General features: G+C 36.4%; 1 protein-coding gene across 9 annotated transcripts in view; it reads right to left on the bottom strand.

Moving 5' to 3' along the window:
- Positions 1–8,983: 8,983 nt before the first annotated feature.
- IQCB1 (IQ motif containing B1) overlaps positions 8,984–15,402 on the bottom strand; it is a 64,006-nt gene continuing 57,587 nt past the window's right edge. For all 9 annotated transcript variants that reach the window (XM_060639835.3, XM_060639838.3, XM_060639832.3 and 6 more), the window contains 2 exons: positions 11,293–11,449; positions 8,984–10,216 (listed from right to left, as the gene is read on the bottom strand). In XM_060639835.3, coding sequence (XP_060495818.1) covers positions 9,987–10,216; positions 11,293–11,449 — 387 coding nt within the window. In that variant the 3' untranslated portion in view covers positions 8,984–9,986. The remainder of the gene's footprint in view (positions 10,217–11,292; positions 11,450–15,402) is intronic.

The raw sequence follows: 15,402 nt of genomic DNA on the forward strand, positions 1-15,402 counted from the left end.
GCTGTTTATTGCAGCATTATTTACAATAGCCAAATTATGAAAGCAACCTAAGTGTCCATCAGATGAATGGATAAGAAACACACACACACACAGTGGAATATTATTCAGTGATAAAAATGGAATTTTTCCATTTGCAACAACATGGATAGAGCTAGAGAGTATAATACTAAGTGAAATAATTCAGTCAGAGAAAGACACATACTCACATATGGATTTTACTCAAATATGGAATTTAAGAAACAAAATAAATGAACAAAGTAAAAAAGAGACAAAGCAAAAAGCAGACTCTTAACTAAACAAACTGATGGTTACGAGGCGGGGGTGGGGTGGGAAGATGGGTGAAATAGATAAAGCAGATTGAGAGTACAATTATTTTGGTAAGCATTGAGTAATATATAGAATTGTTGAATCACTGTGCACCTGCAACTAATTTTACACTGTATGTTAACTATACTGGAATTTAAAAACATACGTTAACTTATCGATGCTTGCTTAAAGAATTTCCAAGATATGTTTTTCAGATAAAAGAAAACACAATCTTAAATGGAAGCTCCTGAAATGTAAGGAAATGTAAGCCAAAAATATGGTATGTGTGTTTATCTAAATAAACACTTGTTATAAAAACAAAAATCTGTGAAAAATAAGCCTGGTTGACCTTCCTTGTTGGTGAGCATATCAGTGTGTTGGGAGGGTAATGCATCCTGATTCCATGGGGACAGTGCATGGAAGGTCCATGTTTGGAAGCCTATAAGACCTTTTCATAAGTATTCTTCGATAAAGAAAATGTGATATATCTATATCTATATAGATATCATATAATGGAATATTACTCACCTATGAAAAACAATGAAATCTTGCCATTTGCAATGATGTGGATAGAGCTAAAGTGTATTATGCTAAGTGAAATGAGTCAGTCAGAGAAAGACAAATACATATAATTTCACTCATATATGGAATTTAAGAAACAAAATAAATGAACATAGAGAAAGAGAAAAAAGAGAGAGAGAGAGGAAAGCAAACCATAAGAGACTCTCAACTATAGAGAACAAACAGGGTTGATGGTGGGAGGTGGGTGGGGAATGGGCTAAATTGATGATGGGTATTAAGGAGGGCACTTGTGATGAGCACTGGGTTATATGTAAGTGATGAATCACTAAATTCTACACCTGAAACCAATTTTACCATATATGTTAACTAACCAGAATTTAAATAAAAACTTGAAATAAAAGAAAATTAAATTAAAAAAAAACATAAGCATTCTTTATTTGGCTAGACATGATTTGTAACTTTTATAATAAAACTAAACAAAAGTATACTGCTTTTGTGAGTTCTGTGAATTGTTCTAGTGAATTATCAAACATGAAAGTGTTGTGGGAACTCCCAAATTTGTAGGCAGTTGGTCGGAAGTGTGGGTGGCCTGTAGACATCTAAATTTATGGCTGCCACCTGAGGTGAAAGCTGGTTTGTTGGGGATTGTGTCCTTTGTGGAGTTTGCATTAACTCCAGTGGATAACATCATAATTGTATTGAACAGTGGCCAACAAGTGCATGACAAGGTGTTCAACATCACTAATCGTCAGGGAAATGCAAATCAAAACCACAATAACACCTCACACCTGTTAGGATGGCTTTTCTTAAAAAGACAAGAGATAATAAATGATGGTAAGAATGTGGAAAAAAAGGAACCCTTATATATACTATGTAGGAATGTAAGTTGGTTATAGACATTTTGGAAAACAGTGTAGGGGTTCCTCAAAAAATTAAAAATAGAACTACCACATGATCTAGTAATCCCACCTCTGGCCATACATCTAAAGTAAATTAAATCAGTATCTCAAAGAGACATTTACACTCCCATGTTCATTGCAGCAATATTAACAATAGTCAACATATGGATACAACCTAAACATCAGTCAGTGAAGGAATGGATAAAGATGCACCCAGAGGGAGGAGTTAAGATGGCAGAGAAGTAGGAGGGCCCTGGGCTTTCCTCCTCCCTCAAACACAGCTATATTCAGGTCATATCACTTGGAACACCCAGGAAATCAATCTGCAGAATGGCAGAAGGATCTCCAAGGTTGGAGGGAGACAGCGTGGTAGGTGAGAGGTGCATGAAAGTGAATTGGGGGAAGGAAAAACTGCAATGCTCTGGGGGTGGGGGGCATTCTGAGGAGAGATAAATGGGAGACAAAGAAAGAGGGATTGAGTGAGTGTGGCATTGAATTCACACAAGAGGAAAACCTTTCTGGACCACAGACTGGGGAGATAGAAGTTTTCAGTGCCGCAGGTTTTTTAGCAAACAGCATGTAGAGCTCAAACTCAGAGGTTTTGGAAGTGCACAACTTTCTCCAGAGCAGAGCTGTGGTGCATGCTCCTGGAGAGAAGGAGGGAGCTGGCTCAGGAGTGCATAGCATGGTGTAGGGGTCTCTGGGGCGCATTGGGAGAGAATACCTGCAGATTGAAGTGAGGGGATAGAGAACCACCTATCATGCTAATGGAGGTCAAAAGAAAACCCAAGTAGCCATACTTATATCAGAAAAACCAGAGTTTTTAAAATTGTATTTATTATTAAGAGAGAGCAAGAGAGGGAATGGAAGAGGGTTGGACGGAGAGAGAGATAATCCTAAGCTGGCCCCACTCTGTCAGTGTGAAGCCTGATGCAGGGCTCAAACTCACAAACTGTGAGATCATGACCTGAGCCAAATCAAGAGTCAGACACTTAACCAACTGAGCCGGCCAGGCACCCCAGACAAACTAGATTTTAAAGCAAAGGCTATAACAAGAGATGAAGAAGGGCATTATATCATAATTAAGGAGTCTATCCATCAAGAAGATCTAATAATTGTAAATATTTATGCCCCCAACTTGTAAGAACCCATAAATAAATTAATAACAAAGAAACTCATTGATAATAATACCATAATAGCAGGGGACTTTAACACACCACTTATAGCAATGGACAGATCATCTAAGCACAAAATCAACAAGGAAACAATGGCTTTGAATGACACACTGGACCAGATGGACTTAACAGATATATTCAGAACATTTCATCCTAAAGTAGCAGGATACACATTCTTCTTGAATTCTCATGGACCATCTCCAGAATAGATCACATACTGGGAAACAAATCAGCCTTCAACAAGTACAAAAAGATTGATATCATACCATGCTTATTTTTCAATCACAATGCTATGAAACTTGAAATCAATCACAAGAAAAAATTTGGAAAGACCACAAATACATGGAGATAAAAGAACATCCTACTAAAGAATGAATGGGTTAACCAAGATATTAAAGAGGAAATTAAAAAGTACATGGGAGCCAATGAAAATGAAAACACGACAGTCCAAAACCTCTGGGACAGAGCAAAGGCAGTCATAAGAGGGAAGTATACAGCAATCCAGGCCTTTCTAAAGAAGGAAGAAATGTCTCAAATACACAACCTAACCTTACACCTAAAGGAGCTAGAAAAGGCACAGCAAATAAAGCCTAAAGGCAGCAGAAGAGGGGAAACAATAAGGAATAGAGCAGAAATAAATAATATAGAAACAAACAAACAAAAACCAGTAGAATAGATCAATGAAACTAAGAGCTGGTTTTTGAAAGAATTAACAAAATTGATAACCACCTAGCCGGACTTATCAAAAAGAAAACAGAAAGGACCCAAATAGATAAAATCACGAATGAAAGAGGAGAGGTCACAACTACCACTAACACCACAGAAATTCAAACACTCATAAGAGAATACCATAAAAAATTATATGCCTACAAACTGAGCCATCTGGAATAAATGGGCAAATTCCTAGAAACATACAAACCACCAAAACTGAAACAGGAAGAAAATTTGAACAGACCCATAACCAGCAAAAAATTGAATCAGTAATTAAAAATCTCCCAATAAGAGTCCTGGGCCAGATGGATTACCAGAGGAATTCTATCAGACATTTAAAGAAGAGTTAATGCCTATTCTTCCCAAACTGTTCCAAAAAATAGAAATAGGAGAGCTTCCAAACTCACTCTATGAAGCCAGCATTACCTTGATCCCAAAACCAAAGATCCCACTAAAAAGGAGAGTTACACAAGATACCAGCAAATCGAATTCAACAATACATTAAAGGAATTATTCATCATGATCAAGTGGGACTGCAGGGCTGGTTCAATATTCGTAAACCAATCAACATGATACACCACATTAATAAAAGAAAGGATAAGAACCATATGATCTTGTCAGTAGATGCAGAAAAAGCATTTGACACAATACAGCATCTTTTCTTGATAAAAACCCTCAAGAAAGTAGGGATAGATGGAATATATCTCAACATCATAAAGGCCATATATGAAAGACCTACAGCTAATATCATCCTCAATGGGGAAAAACTGAGAGCTTTCTCCCTAAGGCTAGGAACATAACAGGGATGCCCACTCTCACCAGTGTTGTTCAACATAATACTGGAAGTCCTAACCACAGCAATCAGACAAAAAAAAAAAAAAAAAAAAAAAAAAAAAAAAAGAAAGAAAGAAAGAAAGAAAACACATCCAGATTGGTACAGAAGAACTGAAACGTTTACTATTTGCAGATGACATGATACTATATATAGAAAACCCTAAAGACTTCACCAAAAAACTACTAGAACTGATAAACAAATTCAGCAAAATCACAGGATATAAAATCAACGTACAGAAATTGGTTGCATTTCTATACACCAATAATGGAGCAGCAGAAAGAGAAATCAAGGAATTGATCCCTTTTACAACTGCACCAAAAACCATAAGATACCTCAGAATAAACCTAACCAAAGAGGTAAAAGATCTGTATGCTGAAAACTATAGAAAGCTTATGAAAGAAATTGAAGGCACACAAAGAAATTGAAAAACATTCCATGCTTGTGGATTGGAAGAACAAGTATCGTTAAGTCTATACTGCCAAAAACAGTATACACAGCCATTGCAATCCCTATCAAAATAACAACAGCATTCTTCACAAAGCTAGAACAAACAACTCTAAAATTTGTGTGGAACCAGAAAAGACCCCCAATAGCCAAAATAATGTTGAAAAGGAAAACCAAAGCTGAAGGCATCACTATCCTGGACATCAAGCTGTATTAAAAAGCTGTAATAATCAAGACAGTATGGTACTGGCACAAAAACAGACAAACAGATCAATGGAACAGAATGCAGAACCCAGAAATGGGCCTACAAATGGATAGCCAACAAATCTTCAACAAAGCAGGAAAGAATATCCAATGAAAAAAGACAGTCTGTTCAGGAAAAGGTGTTGGGAAAACTGGACAGTGTGACATGCAGAAGAAAAACTAGACCACTTTGTTATATCATACACAAAAATAAATTCAAAATGGATGGAAGACCTAAATGATAGATAGGAAACCAACAAAATCCTAGAGTAGAAAACAGGCAACTTCTTTGACCTTGGCCACAGCAACTTCTTACTAGACATTTCTCCGGAGGCAGGGAAATAAAAGCAAAAATGAACTATTGGGACCTTATCAAGATAAAAAGCTTCTGCACAGCAAAGGAAACAATCAACAGAACTAAAAGGAAACCGATAGAATCGGAGAAGATATTTGCAAATTACATATCTGATAAATGATTAGTATCCAAAATCTCTAAAGAACCTACAAACTCAACACCCAAAAAACAAATAATCCAGTAAAGAAATGGGCAGAAGACATGAATAGACACTTTTTCAAAGAAGACATCCAGATGGCTAACAAACACATGAAATATCACTAACAGACACATGACTAACATCACCCATCATCAGAAAATACAAATCAAAACCACAATGAGATACCACCTCATCCATCAGAATGGCTAAAATTAACAACTCAGGGAACAACAGATGTTGGTGAGGATGTAGAAAAAGGGAGCACCAGAGCCCTTTTGCACTGTTGGTGGGAATGCAAACTGCTGTAGCCACTCGAACAGTACGGAGTTTCCTCAAAAAATTAAAAACAGAGATACCCTACGACCCAGCAATTGGACTATTAGGTATTTATCCAAAGGATACAAAAAATGTTGTTGGGAAGTATATGTGTATACATATACAATTGGAATATTACGATTCCAAAGAATTAAATATTGCCATTTGCAACAATGTGTATGGAACTAGAGTGTATTATGCTAAGCAAAATAAGTCAGTCAGAGAAAGACACATATCATATGATTTTACTCATATGTGGAATTTAAGAAACAAAATAGATGAACATAGGGGAAAGGAAGGAGGAAAATCAAGATAAAAACTAGAGGCAGTAAAACCATGAGAGACTCTTAAATACAGAGAACAGAGTGTTGCTGGAGTATAGGTGGGGGGATGGGCTAAATGGGTATTGGGCATTAAGAAGGGCACTTGTTGGGATGAGGACTGGGTGTTATATGTAAGTGATGGACCACTAAATTCTACTTCTGAAACCAGTCTTATACTGTATGTTAACTAACTTGAATTTAAATAAATAAATAAAAGAGGGGCGCATGGGTGGCTTGGTTGGTTAAGTGTCCATCCCTTGATTTTGGCTCGGGGCACGATCTCATGGTTCATGAGTTCAAGCCCTGCATTGGGCTCTGTGTGGACTGTGTAGAGTCTGCTTGGGATTCTCTCTCTCCCTCTCTTCTTCTTTCTCTCTTTGAAAATAAATAAACATTTTTTAAAAAAAAGATGTATGCAACAGAATATTATTCAGCCACGAGGAAGAAGGAAATCCTACCATTTACCATAGCATGGATGAAACCGGAGGACATTATTCTATGTGAAATAAGCCAGATAGAGAGAAACAAGTATTATATGATTTTATACATATGTGGAATCTGAAAAAAAAAAAAAAAACCGTCAAACTCATAGAAACAGTAAAATGGTGGACACCAGAGGCTGGGAGGTGAGAGAAATGGAGATGCCGCTCAAATGGCACTAACTTTCAGTTATAAGGTGAATAAGTTCCTGGGATCTAATTCACAGCTTGGTGACTATAGTTAATAATACTGTAATTTATACTTGAAATTTGCTGAAAGCAAATCTTAAGAATTGACACCACATAAAAATAAAGGTAAATATGTGGGGTGATGGATGTGTTACTTAACCTGATTGTGATTATCATTTCACATCATTATACATTTCAAATATATACAATTTTGTCAATCATACCTAATAAAGCTGGGGGGGGGTCTTCAAAATGTAATCATTAAAGTTAAGTCTAGCAATTGCGTGTTTGGATTGTCTTTGACATAATTTGAAACTGACCTAAATGGACATGGATATTCCTAAAAAGAAAAACATAATAGGGAATGGCTTTTCTACAGACTTTGTTAACTACAGAATTTTCCGTTTCTAGGCATTCTCTACATGCATAAGGATTTAATATTAACAACTGTGTTTCTCATATTTGTATTAAACCCTCTTCAGTACTTTATATTCTATAGACGACGAACTCTCACAGGGTAAGCAAGTCATCCAACAAAATTAAATTGTGACATCTAAATTGATGATTGGTAAAATCACTTTCTCACATGTATTAGATTTTTTTTTCACTGAGTAATGCAGAATTGTTTGGTTATATCAATATACTAAACACAACAGCATTATAAATCAGAATAAGAATTTAAAATGTAAGAATTAGATTGCAGTGGGGTTGACTCAGAGTAGTCAGGGCTTTAGCTGGGTTTGGTTTTCCTTTTTATCTTCAATGCACCATGGACTTCAAATTATTTTTTTGCTGCTGTTACCTGCTTACAGTGGGGTCTAGGAAGCTTGAAGGTTTTTCAGTGTTCCAGCTCCACTCTCCACTTTCAGCTGTCCCTTTTGCCTTTACCACAGAGGAGGTTTCTCTCCATGCCAGTAATAAAGTGCCATTGCTTATTACTTGGTGCTAGGCTAGTTGCTGGGACATTGGGTATTGTGTTGTCCTGATCTAGCCTAAGTCTTAGGCCAGGTCTCTTCTCCTGTGATTGGAGGTAGGGCTTTCTCGGGGTTCCTATCCTTCTATTCCTTGGCAGTCATTAGCTTTGGCAGGCAGTTTTCTAGCTGTCCCCCCCCCCCCCCCCCCCAGCATTAGGAGACATCTGCCTTGTATTATGTAGGATTTCTGGGGCTAAGATGATTTCCTCTCTCAGGAGAGGGATTTTGTTTCTGTCCCTCCCTCAGCAATACTGTATCTGTACCAGTATCTGGAGCTAGTGTTTCCTATCCTGCCTCCAGAGACAGTTTTTATTTCTATTGCTTTCTTACATGTAGTAGGATTTTCTCTGAGCCTTGCTACCCCTGCTCTAGCAGCCTAAAGCTTTTAAGAAAAGGGTTTGGGAAAGCAGGCAGGGATTTGGGCATGGCACTCAGCAGCAGCCTATCACATGTTTGCCTGCATCACAAAAGGCATCTCTTCAGGCCTGCTGCCCTGCTCCCAACCTTGCCTGTTTTTAGATGGAAGGTCTAAATTCTCCCGTCTGAGGCTCCTAGATATTCTAAACTGACATGCTACCCCATACTTGGTCTTTAAGAATTTGTAAAAATTTTAGTTTTCTTCTTATCCAGCTACCTTTGTCTCCTGTGCTCTGCTAAAGATGAAATAGCTCATTTCACAGATATTGAGTCACATCTCTATTTACTTGGTTGTCTTGAGGCCTCAACTATCAGATAGGCTCAAGAAAAATTATTTTTGTAGATTATCTTGCATTTTTAACAGGGGAGCAACATTTTCACCTAGCTTTCTACATTCTAAGTGAAATCAGAACTTTCAACTGATTATTACAGATTAATTATGTACATTTCTTTCCCAATTATGAATAAAAATTACATTAGGATAGTGACTAGAATTTTACTAAACTTAATGCTGGAGGAACGGACATTATACTATTTGGTCTTCCTATCCAGAAATAATGGTATTTTCACTCATTTATACAAAAAGTATCATACAGGTTCCTTATGATATTGAGTCCATGATTTGTTAAATGTTTTTAATTTAAATTCTATATTGTTACAAACACAAACAGAAGTAGCTTCTGGTACTAAAACACAATCAAAGATAAATAGGAAAATTAGAAAGTATCAGGTTGCAACCAAATAACTCTATAGGTACCTAGGATCATAACACAAAGTAAGTATTATATTTAGCTGAGATTTATAGGAGATAAGACAAAGGGAAACAGTAAGTTATAGAATTCTCACAGTTTAACAGAACAAATGCATTTATCTGAAGGAATTTTTTTTGTGCTGAATCCTAGGATTAAAAATTTTTTTTTAACGTTTACTTCTTTTTGAGACTGACAGAGCGTGAGTGGCGGAGGGGCAGAGAGAGAGGGAGACACAGAATATGAAGCAGGCTCCAGGCTCTGAGTTGTCAGCACAGAGCCTGACATGGGGCTCAAACTCACAAGCCATGAGATCATGACCTGAGCCCAAGTCAGATGCTCAACCGACTGAGCTACCCAGGCACACTTCTTAGGATTTTTTTAAAATGCAGTTCTTTTAGAAATGATAGAAAATGAGTTCAAGCACTGTTTGGTAGAAAATAGTGCAGTGCCCTTCAAATGACCATTTCTTTTCCTCATCTTAATAAATTAGGCCAAGAACATACTTTTTATATTCGTAGAAACACATGCATTCTAAACAATAAATGTGAAAAGTTGAAGTAATCCTGACAAGTTTTTGAGAATTGTTGAAAATATTTATTTAGAAAACATCTTTAGTAGGAAAACAGCAAAAACAAAAGAACTACCACATTTCATCTAAGCAATAGAATGCCATGCTGAGGTTAGTTCCACAATAAAAGCCATCCTAATTTGTGTGTGGCGTGGGTAATGTGGAAAAAAAAAAAAGAGAACTGAGACAGAGGTAGAAGGTAACTCCTTGCTTACTGCCTGAAAATCTTATCTGGAGAGGAATTTCGGGAAATGAGTTAGGATAGCTCTAGTCTACTAGTATGCCAGAGGCAGAACCAATACAATCTCCTGAAATAAGTGTCATTTCTTTGGGTAGCTCCCTAAGGGGGTTTGGTTCCACCAATGAATAAAGTTCCTAATTCTACACTGAGCTCATCCTTTGGGACATCAATCTCATCTCCTTCTTCTTCCCCAAGATTCTTCCACCAGGGTGCCTGTAAATGCTTCAGAGCGGTAAGATGGGCCTGCTTGGCCTTGGCTGCCACAGGCCTGGATCTACTTAGGAAGAGCTCAGGTTCCTTCCCTTCTGTTTCCTTCAGACTTGGTGCCTCTGTAGTAAACAGAAAATAAACAGGTGAGTAGAAGAGTTATGTATCAAACAAGTAGGAATTTGGAAACTATAGAGTTGGAACTCTGCTATAGTAGGCAAGGGATAGGGTTCCAATTCTGAATCTATTATCATTGCTAGCTATAGATGGCATATGACTATTCATAAGTTGAAGCTGTGGCTGGCAGCAACTACCCACCCCCCATACTGTGTAAAAGAAAAGAATTTAAAAAGATGTAGGTTTTTTTAGATGGTTTAAAGAACATGAATTTTTAAAATATAGCAGAACCTCATCCTATATACGAGAGGCTCAGTTCCAGCCACCTATCTATTGAAAAATACAAAATTCACAAGTAATGGCACTAAACAGAAGACCCTGGTCCTTTCTGCTCCGTACACACTAAAAGTGTTTCATAGGTGGACTGAAATGTAGGATGAGATCTCTCCCTAAATGTATCTATGGTTGTAAGAAGCAGATGAATTAACTTTTGTGAAAACACTTCATTAAAAATTGTAAAATGCGGGCCCCTGGGTGTCTCAGTCGGTTAAGTGTCTGACTTTGGCTCAGGTCAGGATCTAGCAGTTCATGAGTTCGAGCCCCGCGTCAGGTTCTGTGATGACAGCTCAGAGCCTGGAGACTGCTTTGGATTCTGTGTCTCCCTCTCTCTCTGCCCCTCCCCTGCTCACACTCTGTCTCTCTCTCAAAAATAAACGTTAAAAAAAATTATAAAATGGCACTGTAACTACTGTCATCTACTTCTGAAATATTATCAAAAGCTTTTGAGACTACATAATGAAATTTGGCTAGTAGGGCTTAGCATCTTTATAATTAATAACTTTTGTCTAAGTTGATATCTATGAATGATAGCAAGGCTTAGAGAAATAGCCAAAAAGGAGGTTATTAGATCTGCATTATTTGAAAAGATCATGTGCTGGCATGTTCTGGATCTAGAAATTTCTAAGGACAAGAAATAGGCTAATAAACCATTAAATGGTATTTTCCTTCTGAAGATTTTCAATGTCACAAAATCTTGCATAGGTTGTTCATTTTTAGGATACCAAAATAAACAAGCACATACTCATTAATTGTTCAATGTTGGTGTTGATCTGAGCCATCAGAGCCTCCCTGTGCTGCTGGGCTCTCTCTTCTAGGACCCTGCCCATAAGGTAGTGTTGCAGTTGTTCTTGAGCTTGGGAATGGAGCTCTCTGCTAGTCACATCTGACATCTGAGAGCTCTGGGAAAAAAGAAGCGAAAAAATTATCACAGGAGACATATGTTTCACCCAACCACTTAGCAGAGGTTCCAGAATGCTTAGCTATCTCAGCCTATCAAATGAATCTCATGATTGATTTCTACCTTGTACTCTTGTTCAAGCATTAAGTAGGTTTTTAAAAGCAGCTTTATGAAAATTCAGAGGATAGTTTCTTTCTGGTATATTCCCATACCTCACTTCCTCACATACTGTAGAATTTTGGGAGAAGAGGAAAGATTAAGAGCCCTTAGTGAAAACTACAAATGGTTAGGTAAAGATACTGGCCTGGAAGAGGAATAACAAGCCCAACCCCTGTTCCAGATCCCACCTGACAGGCTTTTCATCTCACTCCCACTCCCAAACTTATCTAAACCATAATGTTATAACTGCTTCTGGTTTCACAAAACAAGGGGGAAAAAATCAGCTAAAGGACCATATTCCTTTGGCTACACAGCTATTTTAAAGAGAACTTAATTAGTTTGGACAAGAATAAGAAAATCTTAACTCTGAAGCTGATAAAGCTTCTGACACCACAGCTTGCTCAAATATTCCAGTTCCTGGATCTGGGATACAGTCCCACTCCGTCTAACACTTTACTTTTCAGCCACAGAATCTTAAACAGGAGCACGAGAGTATGGCTAAAGTAATACTTGTTTTTTAAATGAGAGCATGCATCAACATCATACAAAATGCATTAAAAGAGAGAGAGAGAGAGATCAAAGACCTAAACATAAGAGAGAAAACCATAAAACTCTCAGAATAAAAGGGGAAAATCATGACATTAGGTTTGGCCATTTCTGGAATATGACACTGAAGACACAGACACAACAAAAGACAGACAAGTTGAACCTCCATCAAAATTAAAAATTTCTGTGCATCAAAGGATGCTATGAACAGAGCTGAGAGACAGAATACGAAATTTGTGTTTAATGGGTATAATTTCAGTTTTGCAAAATGAAAAACATTTTGAAGGTGAATGGTGGTGATAGTTGCACAACAATGTAAATGTATTTAATCCCACTGAGCTGTACACTTAAAAATGATTAAAATGGTAATTTTAGGTTTGGTATTTTTATGTTCTATATATTTTACAATTAAAAGAAATAAATTAAAAAATAGAACTATGAGGACACACCAAACCTACTGATTCAGAATTACTTGCTGTGTATGTGTGGCTTGGGTATGTTATTTTATAAAGGGATTACTCTGATTAACACTGCTAAAGCAATATAGTCTTCTTTATAGACCTTAGGAACCAATGATCTATTTGTTGGGAAAAAGGTTTTCTTTTCTTTTCTTTTGCATTTAGGTTAATTTTTTTTTAAAACATACAGCTTTATTGAGGTAAAAGTGACATACAATCAACTACAATTATCAAAAGTGTACAATTTGGTAAGGTTTTTAAAATTTTTTTTTAAGTTTATTTATTTATTTTGAGAGACAGAGACAGCACAAATGGGAGAGGGGAAGAGAGAAGGAGAGAGAGAATCCCAAGCAGGCTCTGTGCTACGAGCGCAGAGCCAATGCGGGGCTCAAACCCACAACACCATGAGACTATGACCTGAGCTGAAACCAAGAGTTGGATGCTCAACAGGCTGAGCCACCCAAGTGCCCCAAATTTGGTAAGCTTTGACCTACGTATACATCTGTGAAAAACATTACCACAGTCAGGATAATGAACATCCATCACCACCAGAAGTGTCATTGCCTTTTTGTAATCCTTCATTCCATACTCCCCCATCCCCAAGTAACCACTGACTTAACTTTGTTACTCTAGAGATTACATTTTTAAAGTTTATATAAATGGGGTAATTCAATGTATATTGTCTGGCTTCTTTCACATAGCATAATTATTTTGAGATTCATCTATGTTGCTGTGTGTATCTATAATTCATTCCTTTATACTGTGGACTGGTATTCCATTGTATGGATATAGAGCAACTTGTTTATCTATCTGTTGATGGATCCTTGGGTTATTTCTAGTTTTGGGCTATGTGCATTCATTTACAAATGCTTGTATGGATATATTTCCTTTCCACTTGGATAAATACTTAAGAGTGGGATCACTGAATCATATGATGGATATACGTTTAACTTTTTAAGAAACTGCCAAACTGTTTCCAAAGGGGTTGCACTATTTTGCATTCCCATCAGCAGTGTATGAGAGAGCTACAGTTCCTCCACATGCTTGCCAACCTTTGACATAGTCAACTTTTAAAATTCTAGACATTTTAACAGTTGTATAAAGATCTTATTATGGTTTAAATTTGTATTTCCTTTATTGACTGATGTCGATATTTCATGTATTTGCCACAATTTCTTTGGGTGAAGTGTCTGTTCAAATCTTTTGCCTGTTTAAAAAAATTGCTTTGCTTTGCTTTGTTTTCTTATTGTTGAGTTTACACTCTGGATACAAGTCCTTTACCAGATACATACTTGGCAAAGATATTTTCCCAATATTTGCTTTTTAAAAAAAAATTCTATTATGGTGTCTTTCGAAGAACAGAAGTTAAAAATTTTGATGAAAACCAATTTATCAATTTTTCTTTTGTAGATTATGCTATTGTTGTTGTATTTAAGAAATTACTGCCCAACCAAAAGTATGGCTTTTCTCTAATGTTTTCTTCTAGAAGTTTTATATAATTTTAGATTTTGCATTTAAGTCTATGATCCATTTTAAGTTTTATATATGATACAGTATATGGATCCAAGTTCATGTTTTTTACATATGGATATCCAATTGTTCCAGTTTCTCTATACATTAACTGTGCACCTCTGTCAGTAATCAGGTGGCCATATATGTGGGCTTATTTTTGGATTTGATTTTGGTTCCACTGATTTATTTTTTTAAAATCTTTATATCAGTACCACAGTTTTGGCTACTACAGCTCTATAGTTCATGAAATCAGGTAGTGTTAAACCTCCAACTTTGTTCTTTTTTGTAGTTATTTTAGCTTTTCTAGGTCCTTTGCATTTCCATATGAATTTTAGAATCAGCTTGTCAATTTCTACAAAAAAAAGCCTGCTGGGATTTTGATTGTACTGAATGACATTCTGTCTTGTTCCTGATTTCAGGAAAGAAGCATCCAGTCTTTCATCATTGTCAGCTGTAGATATTCTTCATCAGATAGAGGAAGTTTCTTTCTATTCCTACTTTGCAGAAATTTTTTTTGCATGTATTTATATGATGACAATTGTTTTTCCTGGTCTGTTAATATGGTGAATTACTTTAATTGATTTTCAAAGGTTAAATTAACCCCGAATCCTTGAGATAATCCCAGGATGTATTAACCTTTCAATAGATTGTTGAATTCAACTTCTTATCATTTTGTTTAGAATTTTTTCATGTATGCATGAAAAATATTGTTCTGAAGTTCTTTGCTTGTAATGTCTCTGGTTATGGTGTCAGAGTAATGCTGGTCTTATAAAATGAGCTGAGATTGCCTCCCCTTCAGTTTGGTAGAAGATTTTATATAGAATTTGCACTATTTCCTCCTTAAATTCACCAGTAAAACCAATCTTTCCCTCAAGTTTTTCCTGAGGAAAGTTTTTAACTACAATTTGTTACCTATATATATAGATACAGGGGCTATTCATTTTATCTCTTTCTTCTTGGGTAAGCTTCGTAATTCTTATCTTTAAAGGAATTTATTTCATGAGATTAATCAAATTTATTGACATATGAAGTTGTTCATAATATTCCCTTATTATCCTTTAATATCTGTAGTATCTACAACGAAGTCACCTTTCTTATCCCTGACAGTGGTAATCTGTATCTCCTCTTTTTCCTGACTAGTCTGCCTACAAGTTTATCAATTTTATTGATCCTCTCAAGTAACTGGCTTTTTATTAAATTTTTTCTATTGTCTTTGTTTTCTATTTTATTGATTTCTCTCAAATGTTTATTATTTCCTTTTTTCTATTTACTTTGGGTT

The sequence above is a fragment of the Panthera onca genome, chromosome C2 (assembly GCF_046562875.1).
Source record: "Panthera onca isolate mPanOnc1 chromosome C2, mPanOnc1 haplotype 2, whole genome shotgun sequence".
Taxonomy (NCBI): Eukaryota; Metazoa; Chordata; class Mammalia; order Carnivora; family Felidae; genus Panthera; species Panthera onca.